We start from the raw sequence: 15,085 nt of genomic DNA, 5'->3' as shown, positions 1-15,085 counted from the left end.
AATGTCCAGAAATGCAGTCATTTAGCTACCTTGCAATTTTGCACAGAACTGCTTAGAACTAAGCTCTTTCCACTGATGCCTAATAATACCATCCATCCATCCATACAACCATTCTAACCACCTCTTCTTGGCACAGATGTTTGGCAATGATAGGTGTTGTCCAGTAAGGTTCCTGTGGTGTTTGACCCCGTTTGTGGCCATACAGATGACTGTATAGTACAGTGCAGTGGCCCAGTGGTGTGTCAGTTGGCTCTGTTTGGTTCACTGAGGTGCTATGGGTCCACACCGGCCCTGGCTTAGCCTCCAGCCATGAGTCCTTATGAGGCTTGACAGCGTGTTTACTTTGGACGCCATTTCCTAGAAGTTTCTGCATGGTTTGGCGCTCACTAACAGTTGATGGCCAGCCTCTTTATTGAATTAGTTCTGTGTCAGAGCGTGAGAGTGAGAGAGGGAGAGAGATAGAGAGAGACGGAGTGGCTTTTGTCCTCTTTCGACATCCACCCAAACCCCTTTCCCTACTCTCTCTCCTACTGAGAGGGTCATGAATATATGTTCCACACTCTGACATATGCACACGGACACTAACCCCAACACAAACATCAACAGAGTCAACCATTCAGGGGGTTATACATTGTGGTCGCACACAAACAGAAGTGGGGAAACTGGATGGATGCGTCGGAGATCCTATTGGATCTCTGCTTTATTCTATTGAGATGCCTCTCTTTGGGATGTGTTGTACATGTATCGCTTTCAGGGCAAATATCACATACTGACGTATAACGACCTTGTCCTGTATAGAGAAGCGTATACGTACAGCGAAACGACCCGTGCTTCAACCAGTGATAGCATGTCTTCCTTGACCCATTGATCAAGCAAGAAAAGACACACAAACTCACATACGGTACTCTCCCACGCTACCAACTATAGCACACCCACATCCCGCATCCTCCCACTTCTTCAAAGAGAATACAAATGGCTTCTTCAATCCCAACACTTTGAAGCATGGAGGTCCTCGCAGCCATTATTCAACTGGAGCGTGAGCAGCCCCATTCTGAATGAACTAACCTTGATCGCATGCTAGTTGTAGTGCGCTGGCACTCTAAGCCAAGATTTCAGATGCTCTTTAACCTGTCATCTATGACGGATCCGGAAGCCTCAGGAGCACTATGTCACTACTGTAACAGATATGGAAACCAAATGCAGGATAATCCCCCAGTTAGGACTTTACATCACCATTATCCTAATCTCAATCCAGAGCCCATTCAGATCAGTTCAGTAAAATGATAATGCTCCGTCCATCGCTCATAAAGATTAGTCATCACACTGATAATCCCAAATCGAAGCCAAATGGTTATTTATCGGTTATTGGGTGGCAATATATGTGCTGACGGGTAAGTAATGTATGTGTTTATGGTATATAGTTGATGTTATTCATTACCTAGATGTCAGCATCTGTAAAAAGGCGTCTTGGGGAAACCAGTATACAGTATTCCTCGGTCATTGATTGTGGCCTGAGGGAGGAAAAACAGTGAAGAGAAAAGACACTGAGATCGATATTAGGCCACAATGTTTATTCAGTAGTGTTGTTTCAACGTATAGGTACAATACTGTCTGCTTTTGTAAGACAAAAAAAAAAAAATGCCAGTCATTATCATCACCCCCCTGGTGTAATGTACGCACCTCCCTATTCTCTCCAAGAGAGCGAGTACATTTCCAAATGGTAGGCACTTTGAAGGTTTAAAACATTGGTGAATATACATTTGTGTATATATAATATATCTTTTCATATACTAATAAGCAATTGGACTCAATGGTCAGAGCTCTAATAGAAATAAAAATATATATTTTTTTAAAACAAAGAAAGAAATGTGGCCATAATGGGAATATGTATAGTGATGGTGAGAATACCGTCTTTGGGTTTTGTTTATGCAGTTCAGTACCTTCCTTTCTATGATAAGCTGAGAGAGAGGGGGGGGGGGGGGGTTGCAGGTAGAGGGCAGAAGCTTGAGGGTATAGCAGAGTGGGGAAGGAGGAGGAGGAAGGGTTGCATGGAGGAGGATGGCCTCAGATTGGTGGTAGGAGTTCAGATGACAACGTCTATTTCACATTACCGTACAGCTCAGCATCTCAAAAGGCAACTTCACTATCTGTTGTACCTTTCTCCTCGTTGCAGGTTCATGCAGAGGGGACCGTTTTAATGAGAAAGGGTGACGGCAACAACAGGTCAATCCTGTACCTTTGTACCTTTGTCGGTACATGTTTTGTGCTTGGTAACCAACCTCACACTGTCTGATAATCGCTCTCAGGAAAGCTCTTCCCCGGTAAACAGAGCAATTCTGCGGACCAGCACCTGTATTGGGATTAGCTCAAATCGAGATGCATTGACTGACCACAACACTTGAAGCTTTAGAAAAAGGATCCAAAGTTCCATTTCACTCTTAACAACTGGTACTGAACCACTGGGAACATCGCCGCCATCCGCACAGAGCTGACTCATTTCAATTGGCAGCTGGTGCGTGTCCAGTAGTACATAACAGGCCGCCAGAAAGGATCTCCTGACTAAACCAGCGACACGGGGAGACAAAAACACTGGGCGCGCTGGCAACACAGTGGAGTGAGACAAAGGGGAGGGGCCGACAGGTCCATTGGCTCTGGTCCAATCTGATTACCATGAGGAGATGGAGAGAGTGCTGGGGGTGAGAGTCAGAGGTGGTACAGGCAAAGTAAACTAGGGGGAAATATTGGGGGTGGAAGGGAGCCAACGCCCCTGAGCCAAATTTAACCCCAAATATACTAAACGCTCTGAGCTGAACGAGACCAGCAGAGGAGCAATGCAGTGAATGTGCAATGTGAAAAGTTGTATGCAATTAAATAAAATGACATAAACATCCACAAGACACACTGTAAAGTAGATCGTATATCTTTTTCTTGAGCCCCTGCCACATCTTCGCTTTTAAAGACCAATTCCCGATTATAAACACGTACGCTGTATAAGAAATGGTTTTGACCAAGAGAAACATTGAAAGAAAACAAAACAAGACAAACAAAAATTAAATTAAACGCTCACTTTCCACTAGATGGGTGTGAGAGCAAGAAAATAAACATTGTAACCTGAAGGGAGAACATTTACATTGACCGTTATCAGCGTTAATATGAAGACGAAAGTACTTCATGAAAACTGCAAAGGCATTTTTTTTTTTTACATCTGAGAAAAAAAAAAGATAAATTAATGAAATACACATTTTAGAGATCAATGTCAGACATGCTAGGACAAAAATGAAAAAAAAAATATGAAGTAGGATTGATACAGAATAATTATATTCAATTATTTCCACTTTTAAAAATATTCTTTACAAATACACACTGCTACAGTTAAATAGTAGTCAGTGACTAAAAACAGCTCCTTTGACAGAAGACAGATGGAATCAGTTTTTCTCACCTTTACAGATTGTGTTTTTTGTTTCGTTTTTTTCAGCCTTTTCAAATAATACACAAAATGTTTAAATACACTGAGATTTGCCATAAAATAAGCAATGCTTGGCTTTTCATTTAAAAAAAGAAGAAAGAAAATGTCTTAATTACAATACTCTATGCAAAAGCTTTCCTTTATGTATTTTTTCCTCAATAAATGTTGAACTTTTTGTTGTTGTTGTTGTAATTTAACAGCTTTTGTCGTTGTCATGGACTGCCATAAACTGTCACTGTGATTTGTCAATCTTCTCGCGAGGGGCGGGGCTTTAGGCATAAAACTCCTTGGTTGGGGCCTTCTGATATGCTGCCCCAGAGGGTTTCTTCTCTCCCAGGTCGTAGCTGCCCTCATCCTTCTTCCTCATGCGGTAAACCAAGAGGAGGATGAGGAAGATGGCAAAGAGGAAGCCAATAACTCCGCCCGCAATGACAGCTGTGGACAGAGAGCAGGAGAGATCAGAGGTTAGAGGTCAAAGGCTATTCAGAGGACACTGAAGCTTACAGCATCTAGAGAGGGAACTTTGAATGCACTGTACCCTTTCGTAAGCAATCTACCTGTCAAGCTACTCAACATTACTCCCAGATCTGCCCTTTTTTCTTGTGTGCTAATTCTTTACATAGGCTTTCGTAATTGTCCCATTAATACTTGTATGAGGTTTCTTTATAGTCCTTAATCTGTTTTAGGGCCCTCATGACGATACAATCTCCCCTCTGCTTCAGTTTTATTTCAACATCTTGGACTGGCCCCTTGGCCCCATGGGTAAAAAGTAACCTGCCACTCTTACAGCAAATTACCCTCCTGGAAACCGTGCAGTGCCTCGGTGTGGACGGATAGATGTACAGGAAATGACGACAATTAGAGTTGTGGGAGCCATGGGGGACAGGAAGAGGAAAATTAGAGGTATAGAGGACAGGAGGAGGTTAGCTTGCCACGTCTGTTTGCACAGTGGGCTGGGCCTTCTGGTCTCTGGGTTTTACATTGAGTTAATCCACAGTATTTACAGGCTTGTCCAGGCCCGGGTTTCAGTGGATGTGGCCAACGTGACAGTAATTGAAAACAAATGAAAAAAAGTAGCATACCTAGCAGACAGACTTTGATAAGTCAGGGCCTCACATGTCTACAGGGTAGATCATTTGAACAATTTTGAAATACACTAGTTAGACAGATATTCAAGTTTGGGTGTAACATTTAGAAATGTCAAACTTTGGAATAAACATAAAAATCGAAATGCGCAAAGGCAACTAACTGGATGGATGTTTGTTGGATACACACTACATGACTAAAAGTATGTGGACAACTGCTCGTCGAACATCTCATTCCAAAATCATGGTTATTAATATGGAGATGGTCCCACTTTTGCAGCTATACCAGCCTCCACATACTTCTGGGAATGATTTCCACTAGATGTTGAAACATTGCTGCGAGGAGTCGCATTTCCAATTCATCCCAAAGGTGTTCGATGAGGTTGAGGTCAGGGATCTGTGCAGGCCAGTCAAGTTCTTCCACACCGATCTCGACAAACTATTTCTATATGGACCTCGCTTTGTGCACGGGGGCATTGTCATGCTGAAACAGGAAAGGGCCTTTCCCAAACTGTTGCCACAAAGAAGGAAGCACAGAATTGTCTATAATGCTACATGCTGTAGCGTTAAGATTTTCCTTCACTGGAACTAAGGGGCCTAGCCCGTATCATGAAAAACAGCCCCAGACCATTATTCCTCCTCCACCAAATGTTATGCATTGGGGCATGGAGCGTTCTCCTGGTATCCGCTAAACCCAGATTCATCCGTCGGACTGCCAGATGGTGAAGCGGGATTCATCACTCCAGAGAATGCGTTTCCAATGCTCCAGAGTCCAATGGCGGTGAGCTTCACACTACTCCAGCCAATGCTTGGCATTGCGCATGGTGATCTTAGACTTGTGTGCAGCTGCTCGGCCATGGAAACCCATTTCATGAAGCTCCCTACGAACAGTTCTTGTGCTGACGTTGCTTCCAGAGGCAGTTTGGAACTCTGTAGCGAGTGTTGCAACCGAGGACAGATGCTGCTCCTAGATGTTTCCTCTTCACAACAACAGCACTTACAGTTGACAGGGACAGCTTTAGCAGGGCAGACATTTGACGAACTGACTTGTTAGAAAGGTGGCATCCCATGACGGACGGTGCCACGTTGAATGTCACTGAGCAATTAAGAACGGGCCATTCTAATGCCAATGTTTGTCTATGGAGATTGCATGGCGGTGTGCTTGATTTTCATACACCTGTCAGCAACGGGTGTGTCTGAATTAGCCAAATCCTCTCATTTGAAGGGGTGTCCACATACTTTTGACCATGTAGTGTATTTCCAGCACAACTATATTGACGTCCGAATTCATCCTCATCCATTTCACTTCTTCCCAGGAACTAACAGACGGCTGTCACAACAAAGCAGAAGTAAAGTAGCAATCCATTTGTAGCACACGACATGTGTATCTCTGACACTGAAGGGAAAACTGCATCAGTGAGTGTGATTTCCAGTCAGATCATTTCCCTATTTCGCATTTCACTAGAGCCGGGGAATTAACACTAAATTGGAGCAAACCGCACTATGAACTCTGGAAGGTCCCACTGAGGGGTAATTTAGTTTATATATTAAACTGGTTATTTTCAGGAGCTGTAGAGAGCTTAGAGAGCTTGACAGACGTGGGGAGAAATCCCCCTTGCCCTTAGATGTGTGTTACTGCACCATTACTACCCTGACCTATTAACAGCACGATTAAGGAATGATCAGGAAATAAACTAAATGTATAACATCAATGTTAAAACGACTGTATTATAGATGATTAGGTGTTTTCATCAAGAGTCCCTTTGCAGAGCATAGATGAAGTTGCTGCACAAGTGCCTAAAGATAAAGATGTAGCGAAGATGCAACCAACTAAATGTGCCTGACATCAAGCAGACACATTTTGGCATCGATCCAAGCATGGCACCTGACCTACTTCATAATCAAAGACGTACTCAAGAACTCAGTGGAGAATTCAAACGGCAGTTCAGTTACCTGACAGTAGCTAGGTTTCCATCCAATTGGAGACAGATTTTAGTGTGAGTATTCAAAAATCTGCATAAAAACATGTACTGAATTAAAAAGCAAGTGAAATGGGTTTCCATCATATTTTGAACTCTACTAATGGTGTTGTCACAAAAACAATTGTGTTATACAGCGAATGTGCTCACTCTGGACTTGGCAAATGCCCTCTAGCCAACAGCACGCAGATACAGTGCGGATAGGGTACCTACAGTGCCTTCAGAACGTATTCAAACCCCTTGACTTACTCCACATTTTGTCATGTTACAGCCTGTATTCAAAAGGGATTAAATCCATTTTTTTCTTTGCCATCTACACACAATACCCCATTATGCCAAAGTAAAAACATGTTTTTTACATTTATTTGAGCAAATATCTCATTTACATAAGTATTCACACAAATGATTCAAGCTCTGTCAAATTGCCATTTTCAAGTATTTTAAGCCGAATTAAGTCAAAACTAACTGGGCCATTCAGGAACATTTAATGTCGTCTTGAAAAGCAACTCCAGTGTATATTTGGCCTTGTATTTTAGGTAATTGTATTCCTAAAAGGTGAATTTGTCTCCCAGTGTCTGTTGGAAAGCACTGAGTGTACTACTTTTATAAAGCCAGCTTCAGTTAGCTTCACATTCTAGCTCAGGCTTCATCCGTACTATGACTCTAGCTGGCTTGTCATATGTGGCTAGGATTTTGTGCTTTGCTCTATTCCGTTTTTTTAAAATCCTAAAAAACTCCCTTGCTGATGACCAGCATACCCATAACATGAAGCAGCCACCACCATGCTTGAAAATATGAGGAGTGGTAAAATTTTAGCAGTTTTACTTTAGTGCCCTATTGCAAACAGGATGCATGTTTTGGAATATTTTTTATTCTGTACAGGCTTCCTTCTTTTAGTATTGTAGAGTAACCACAATGTTGTTGATCCATCCTCAGTTTTAAGCTTTCACAGCAGTTCACAACAGTTTAAACTCTGTAACTGTTTTAAAGTCACCATTGGCCTCATGGTGAAATCCCTGAGACGGCTCTCCGGCAACTGAGTTAGGAAGGACCCCTGTATCTTTCTAGTGACTGGGTGTATTGATACACCATCCAAAGTGTAATTAATAACTTCACGATGCTCAAAGGGATATTCAATGTTTGCTTTTTCATGTTTATCGATCTACCAATAGGTGCCCTTCTTTGCGAGGCATTAGAAAACCTCCCTGTTCTTTGTGGTTGAATGTGTGGTTGAAATTCACTGCTCGAGTGAGGGACCTTACAGATAATTGTATGTGTGGGGTACAGAGATGAGGTAGATATTCAAAAATCATGTTAAACACAATTATTGCACACAGAGTGAGTCCATGCAACTGATTATGTGACATGTTAAGCAAATGTTTAGTCCTGAACCTATTTGGGCTTGCCTTAATGAAGAGATGTATTACTTGATTCAAGATGTTTCAGATCAAAAAAAATCTATGAATTTGTAAAAAATTCTGAAAACATAATTCCACTTTGACATGACGGGGAATTGTGTGTAGGCCAGTGACACACAACACCTCTATTTAATCCATTTTAAATTCAGGTTGTAAAACAAAAAAAATACAAAAGAGCGAGATCATTTGTATTTGTCAAACAGCAGCCAAGTATCGATCGCCATGTCACCCGAATAAGACCCTCGATATATATTTGAAAATAGCATAAAGCTTAAGTACTTTAGGCGCATAAAAAGGTTAGATGGAAACCTGGTTGGTCATATAAGAAATTCAACCTAATTTCCTATTTAAAAGCTCACAACTCATAATCAACCTCTAGTCGATCACAAACAGTAGTCTAGTGTAGATGTGTAGACGCAGGTGCAAGGACTGCATCCTGTGTCCACTGTCCAAACCACCAAACCCCAGTGTGGTTTCTGTACATACCTGCCAGCACCTCTGTTCTCTGGAAGAGGTTTTCCGAACGCACCTCGATGGGCTCCAGGGGGGAGCTGGGGACGCCGGTGGTGCTGGTGATCTGGTTCTTACGCTCGTCCTCTGTGACGGGTACAGGGGGCTGGGAGGAGAGAATGAAAGAGTTACAGATTGAGGGATACATACGGGTTCTGTACCAACATAATGGCCTGGAGCCTCATTTGTCAATCGTCCGTAGGCACAAGTCTGGGCGTAAATCAGCCGCGCGGGATCATTTCCACGCAAAGTGCGAGATTTAGCTACTTTTCCTTGACAGTGTGCGTACGTTTACGCACAACCGTGACCATGTGTACGCATAGTGCCAAGTGGTGGAATAAGGAAATTGCTTGTCAAGCGTAGAATGTTGAAAATGTCATAATAAGTAATAATTCAAGAAAACGTCATTGTATTTACATTTGACCACGTCAGTGCATTTGTACGATAACGATCCATATAAAGTAGAGTCATTTGTTAAATTAGAGGCACGTGTGAAAGTGAAACTATTGTTGAAACTCTATAAAAGTCTAAGATGATGGGAAATCGAATGAGAGGCTAATCTTGCTCTGTTGGAAGATTCAGCACACGCTGCATTTTGCAGAGGTTGCGTTTTTCGAGACGTGCTATCCACCCTTGTGTTTTTGGCAGCGGGCACTTATTCAGCGGGCGCTTGCCAATCGGCATCTTTCAGCCCTCGATGAGCCAATGTTTTGGATGCAATTCTCAGCAAAACAAATGTACAATCTCCAGACACCATCGCACAACAGGTTGAAGTCAAGAGGGATTTCTTTACCATCAATGGGTTCCAAAATAGGACCGGAGCAATAGAGGGCACCCACGTGGCCATAAAAGCACCATCCCAAAACGAGTTCAACTCTGTGAAACAGAAAAGGCTTCCACTCTTAATGTGCAGGTGATCAGTTAAGTGATGCGCAAAAGACGCTGCTGAAATTGGTGGCACAAGGTGGCCAGGTGGTACGCACGACTCCCCCCTAAACGCCTACAGGAGGGCGCTGTTGAGGATGAGGGCCTTATTGGTGAGTATATTTTCCAGCGCTAAAAGCAACTAATTGTCCTAATGGTCGTCTCTTTATAGCTGTGTTTTTACTTCTAACGGTCAAGCCACAACTGAACGAGACAAATAAAACCTTTTGGTTGTTTTTTTTGATTTTGCAACGTTGTATTTCATGGTACGGCGTTGTATACTCCCCACGGGCTTTAAAGGGGTGATATTTTGACCATATTTGGAGACCATCCCTAGTCTCTTCAGATCCGTAATGATTTGAAGGGGCTAGGGGAACAGGAAAGGGACCACTATTGGCAACAAACCTGTGTCCTTGACTTGGCTTAACGGGAAGTGACTGCCCCTTACCTAGGAAATAATCCCCCTATACACCATGGTGGGTCCAGGAGTTGATAGTGTTCCAAAATGTGAGATTATGGCTGTTGGTTCAGTAATCCAGCATAACGTACCACAGCCCAGATCAACATCAGTGGTCTAGATGACTACTTGATCCTTATTGATCCTAGAATTCCAGCATTGGGGTCAATGCATGTTCAACTATTATCTGGGGGTGGTGAATTGAAAGTCCCTCAAAGAAAATAGCAGGCAATTGTCAACCCGTTGATTGTACAAAGGAATATCTACCATATGCAGCAGAAAAGGACTGGTCATAGGGCAGTTCGGGCAAATGCTCAATGGGCTGGTCCATCTTTAGCTCAGTGGGCCGGTCTAAATAGTCTGGTGTATGGGTTGGTTGTTCTGTTCCCTCACCTCTGTTCGGACTGGCTTCCTGGGCGTTTGCATTGGCAGGTCCTCTCTGGGTGTGGCTGTCTCCACTCTAGGAGTGAAGTCTTTGGTGGAGTCCTTGGTGGGTTCTGCTTTGGGGGCAATGTAGAGCGTGCTCACGGTCACCGCCTCCTCGAACACCTCCTCGCCAATGCCTGCAGAGCAAGATAAAGAGATAGCACTGTTTGTACTACTTCCCCGGAAGTCAATCCCTTTCACTTTAATGTCTGCTGAAGGCGAAAGGTCGTTTGAGTCTGTGTTTAAGTGAAATCCTGCTTTTTCATAAGACCATTTTTTTTTAGAAGTACGTTACATTCGCATTCCTAATTCAATTGCAACAGACAAAAGCCACCTCCTGATATTCTCGAATGGGATGAGGTGGAACTAATGTGAGGTAAAAACAAGAGTTCGCTACAGTTGTCATAGCACTTTGTTACAGCCTGCTTTACTTTGGCCGCCTGCCTGTCGCTAAAAGGTTTCGTAAAAGGTGCTTCGATACCTAAGTGAAACCTCCGTTTCGACAGACATGCCTGTTCTGGGTGAAAGACACAGTATACAGCAGTGACTGTTTGTGTCCGCCAGCCTGCCTCCCTGTGCGTGTTGACCCAGTTGAAGGCTACGGTGACCAGACTCTTACCTGACCCTGACCCCGAGTTAAAGTCGTCGTCGTCCTCGGGGTAGTAACCCCCGGACCCTGTGTCGTCAATGAAAAGTTCGTCCACTTCGGAGGACGACTTGGCCGCGTCCGCTATCTGAAAGGGAGAACAACAGAAACATAAGACTAAGGATTTAGACTGTAAAGAGACCACTTTTCAGTGTGCGAGTCTGACATAACTTTCCTGTAGCCACCACTTTGTCTTGGAAAATACTTCTAGCGGTGAACACATTCATGGATACTACGGTCTCACCTTTGGTAGGAGGCCCTGAGTTTCATTGAAAAGTGAACGCCAACGCTCTTATCACTGGACTCAAAGCCGTAGTTGCCCCAAAAAGAGTTGCATTGGTAGTTTCGGGAACTACAGAATGTTCTGCCAGGTAGGACCATTGTAATATGCTTGAACATCGTAGTCCGTGTACCTCCGAGGAAACTTGTCTACACAAAATGCTCTGGATTATATCACTGTCTCAAGAGACATAACACCCCTCTCTAAACAGATGAGCATTAAATTAGACGTCTAGCCCCGCCCGCCATCGTTGCCGGGGGGTGAAAGTCCATAGAAGTGTGTGTGTTTGTCTTACAGCTTAAACGGAGTAGCCAATAGGGAAGCTGAAATTGAACTATGCTGTTTGTGTGACATCAGGCATCAACCCCCTCGAGACTATAGCATGCTGGTTAATAAAATGTTATGTCATCCATCCTCAATTTCCTTTACACACAACATCATAGAAACTCTGTGTAATGACTGCACATTGGACAAAACATTGCCATTGCTGTGTGCGTGCATGTGGAATAGCTGGGTAGCTGGGTAGGCCCCATGGAAACCTCCATGGCAACCTCCAACCAACCTCCATTCAACCTCACTCAGAGCCCGGGTGTGATGTCCCCTCCATACTGATGCTACTTAAGAAAAGGGCCACAAAAGAGGGCCAACAATAAATCATCCCAGCGTTGCTAAGGTGCTTGTGTGGTGGTGGTGCTAGGTGCTGATAAACCTAAAACTAAATGAACTGGGATTCGATTTTACACTCGGTGCTTTTCCAGAAAAGGCCGGGGAAGAAAGAGTTTTGGAGGGCCTGACATAAGAGATGACTCTTTTCTTTGGAAGGAAGCTGTGATAAAGGTAGAACAGTAGTAGGTTTGTGTTGTTGGTCTGTCTGTCTGTCTGTCTGTCTGTCTGTCTGTCTGTCTGTGTGTCTGTGTGTGTGTGTGTGTGTGTGTGTGTGTGTCTGTCCTTGCAAGGTTGCCTTTTTTACTATGCCTGCAATAGATGAACAACACACCCACACACACACACACACACATTATTCAATACATCACAAATATAAAGAAAGAAACACTAAACAATGACACTGCTATAGTGTACAAAGGGCAAGCACACAGTGAATCAAATCAGATATTAATTCTAGAGCGGAAATTGTCAGTAAACTCCTGCCCCCTTATCACTATTAACATTTTGAACCTTCCAGGAAGACTTGCCTTTGAATTATTCTCACAAGCTGGGAGTTCCAAGCCTAGAACCCCATAACAAAGAAGTGCCATCCCCATAGAAACATTAGGCTACTAGTAATTCTATTTCTACGCCATTCTCGCGTGTATGGAAACCCTCTTCTCCTTCCAGATAGTGTCTTCTGTGTTTGTTTACTTTCTTTCCACAGAAAGTGAGAGGCCAGACAGGGCACCGATTCTCTTTCAGCTCCTCAACTAAATGGCAATTAGGCTATTACAGCCTAATGCTGTTCCCCCTCGTGGTGCTCTTCACAAACAAAGCCTGCTCTACACATGATCTGACTACTGCGCACTGGCATTCTTTCAACTCAAGACATAAAGGCTTTCTTCCAAGCAGGCTTTTTCTTTATAAAGACGAGGGCTCTAGAGTACGGACAGACATCTGTTAAGGCTTCAAGCACGCACACACACACACACACACACACACACACACACATATTTGAAATATACTTTATTTGAATCCACCAATCAAATTTGCATTAAAAAAAGGATCCAAACATTTCAAAGGTCCCTGTATGTATGACACTCAAGGGTACAGAAAGCACATCCTTCTCCAAATAGCCAGGCTGCCCACGACAGATGAAACAGAGCAGTACCTAGCCAAATGCTTTGCCCTAGTTTTTGTCAGGCCCGCAGTCTGGAGGCCACGCGCCGCACGCCTGTGTACGTGGCCGAGACTGCCAAATATCAGCCCCACCAGCTTGCACCTCCACCCGAGACTGTCCAAGCGTGCCACGCGGGGCTGGTATTTAAGAAGCTTCCTGGCAAAGGCCTGCTCCATGGAGCCGTCAAAAGAGCAGCCCACTTCCAGAATGAGCCCTTCCCCCCTGGCCTCCCCCCACAACAACAATATTTGACACACAGGAACACATCATCATCATCATCATCATCGTCACACCGCTTCCCCTTACACAAGAATGTTTCTGTACGTGTGCTGGTGGTGAGACTACTTCACCTCTCTGGCTATCAGGTCAACAAGGCGGTCATGTCTAGCAACGCACCAATCCTTTAATGACCAGCAGCCATTCACAACATGGGCAATGGACTCCATTACATTTGACTCATGTAGAATACAAAATGGGTCATGGTTTGCAGGGTTCCAGAGTGGTAGATTATATTTTGTTGGTAGGACTTGCAGCCTCGCCTTGGATGAGATGCTCCATCATGGGTGACAGAAGCCTCCACGACAACACCAAGATCTCACCACAACTGCATCAAGAGGCCGTCACTGGCTCAGTTTGCACATCGGTCCGTGTCCACCTGAGCTCCACTCCAGTCTGGTTACACAGGTCGTTGAGGTCAGGTTGAGGTCAGGGCAGTCTGACCAGACACCAAAGCCCGCAGCGGGAGTGTCCAATTTCCCATTGACATTCCTCCAGGAAGTTGTCCTCGGTGTCCATGGCTAGTGGAACCTTCCTCCCCTCTTTTCCCTTGCATTCATTTATGTGAAATTTGTTAAAAAAAATTAAAAAAAAGGCTATTTAAATAATTTTTTATTCTAGGTCTCTATAGAGTACGGACAGACATTGGTTAAGGCTTCAAGCACACGCACATGCACCCCCCCCCTCCAGCTATGACCCTAACTAACACAGTGAGAGTGAGAGCGGTCGGATACAAAACATACAATCCCTCTCCACTGGTATGAATAAAGGGGAGAAAGCCCGTAGAGAATTCACACAGCCAATCAGAGCCTTAGCCGAGACCCTAACAAGCAACGAGCAGCACCTAGTCGTGCGCCTGACCGACTGACTGACTGACAGAGAGACTTCGATAACAAGGGTCTAGCAGCACTGTGGCTTCTATTAGAACTGAACTACAGCAGTTCCTACTGTCTGTCTGCTCTTCATGAACAACTAGTGGCCAGCAGGAGGCTTGGTGGTGATGCAGTCGGTCTCCATAGAGACCTTGTCTAAGGAAAGAAACATAATAGACAAGAGGAGGAAGAAGAGAGGGGGAGGAGAGAGGAGAGGCAGAAAGAGGAAAGAGGAGAGAGAGAGAGAGAGAGAGAGAGAGAGAGAGAGAGAGAGAGAGAGAGAGAGAGAGATTATGTGCTGCAGTAGACAATCTGTTGCCAGCAGGTTGCTTTGCTAAAAGCCTGTCAAACCACCAAACCTATGCCTGGCGGTGTCTGGAAGCCAAAGAGGCTCTCTCGATGGCTTGGGCAGTTAGCTGTGAGCTAGCGCTATTGTATGTATGTGTGTGTGTGGCGGGGGTGGGGTAGTTACAGTAGGGGATGGGTGGCTAAGGGTCGTGGGGGTAGTGTAGGGTAGCTTGGATGAGCCATCTTGCCCCATCTCTAATCCGCGTTGACACACTGCATTCACTTCTTACACGGTCAATATTAACTCACCCCGAGACAGGGGAGACGGGGGAGAGACGGGGGGAGACGGGAGAGAGACGGGGGAGAGAGACGGGAGAGAGACGGGGGAGAGAGACGGGAGAGAGACGGGGGAGAGAGACGGGAGAGAGACGGGGGAGAGACGGGAGAGAGACGGGGGAGAGACGGGGGAGAGACGGGAGAGAGACGGGGGAGAGACGGGGGAGACGGGGGAGACGGGAGAGACGGGGGAGAGACGGGAGAGACGGGGGAGACGGGGGAGACGGGAGAGACGGGGGAGAGACGGGGGAGAAAAAGAGTGTTCCTCAAAGGTATGCAGACACGCATGAATAC

The 15,085-nt window shown here is 44.7% G+C and overlaps 1 protein-coding gene across 1 annotated transcript in view; it reads right to left on the bottom strand.

Moving 5' to 3' along the window:
* Positions 1–1,556: 1,556 nt before the first annotated feature.
* Positions 1,557–15,085, bottom strand: part of LOC139392456 (syndecan-2-A-like) — a 34,574-nt gene continuing 21,045 nt past the window's right edge. Inside the window, exons 2-5 of the mRNA XM_071140450.1 lie at positions 10,885–10,999; positions 10,233–10,402; positions 8,435–8,564; positions 1,557–3,901 (exon numbers count right to left, since the gene is read on the bottom strand). Of these exons, the coding sequence (XP_070996551.1) occupies positions 3,738–3,901; positions 8,435–8,564; positions 10,233–10,402; positions 10,885–10,999 (579 nt within the window). The 3' untranslated portion in view covers positions 1,557–3,737. The remainder of the gene's footprint in view (positions 3,902–8,434; positions 8,565–10,232; positions 10,403–10,884; positions 11,000–15,085) is intronic.

This window comes from Oncorhynchus clarkii, chromosome 32 (assembly GCF_045791955.1).
Source record: "Oncorhynchus clarkii lewisi isolate Uvic-CL-2024 chromosome 32, UVic_Ocla_1.0, whole genome shotgun sequence".
Taxonomy (NCBI): Eukaryota; Metazoa; Chordata; class Actinopteri; order Salmoniformes; family Salmonidae; genus Oncorhynchus; species Oncorhynchus clarkii.
This window is presented reverse-complemented; position numbering and strand designations above follow the sequence as displayed.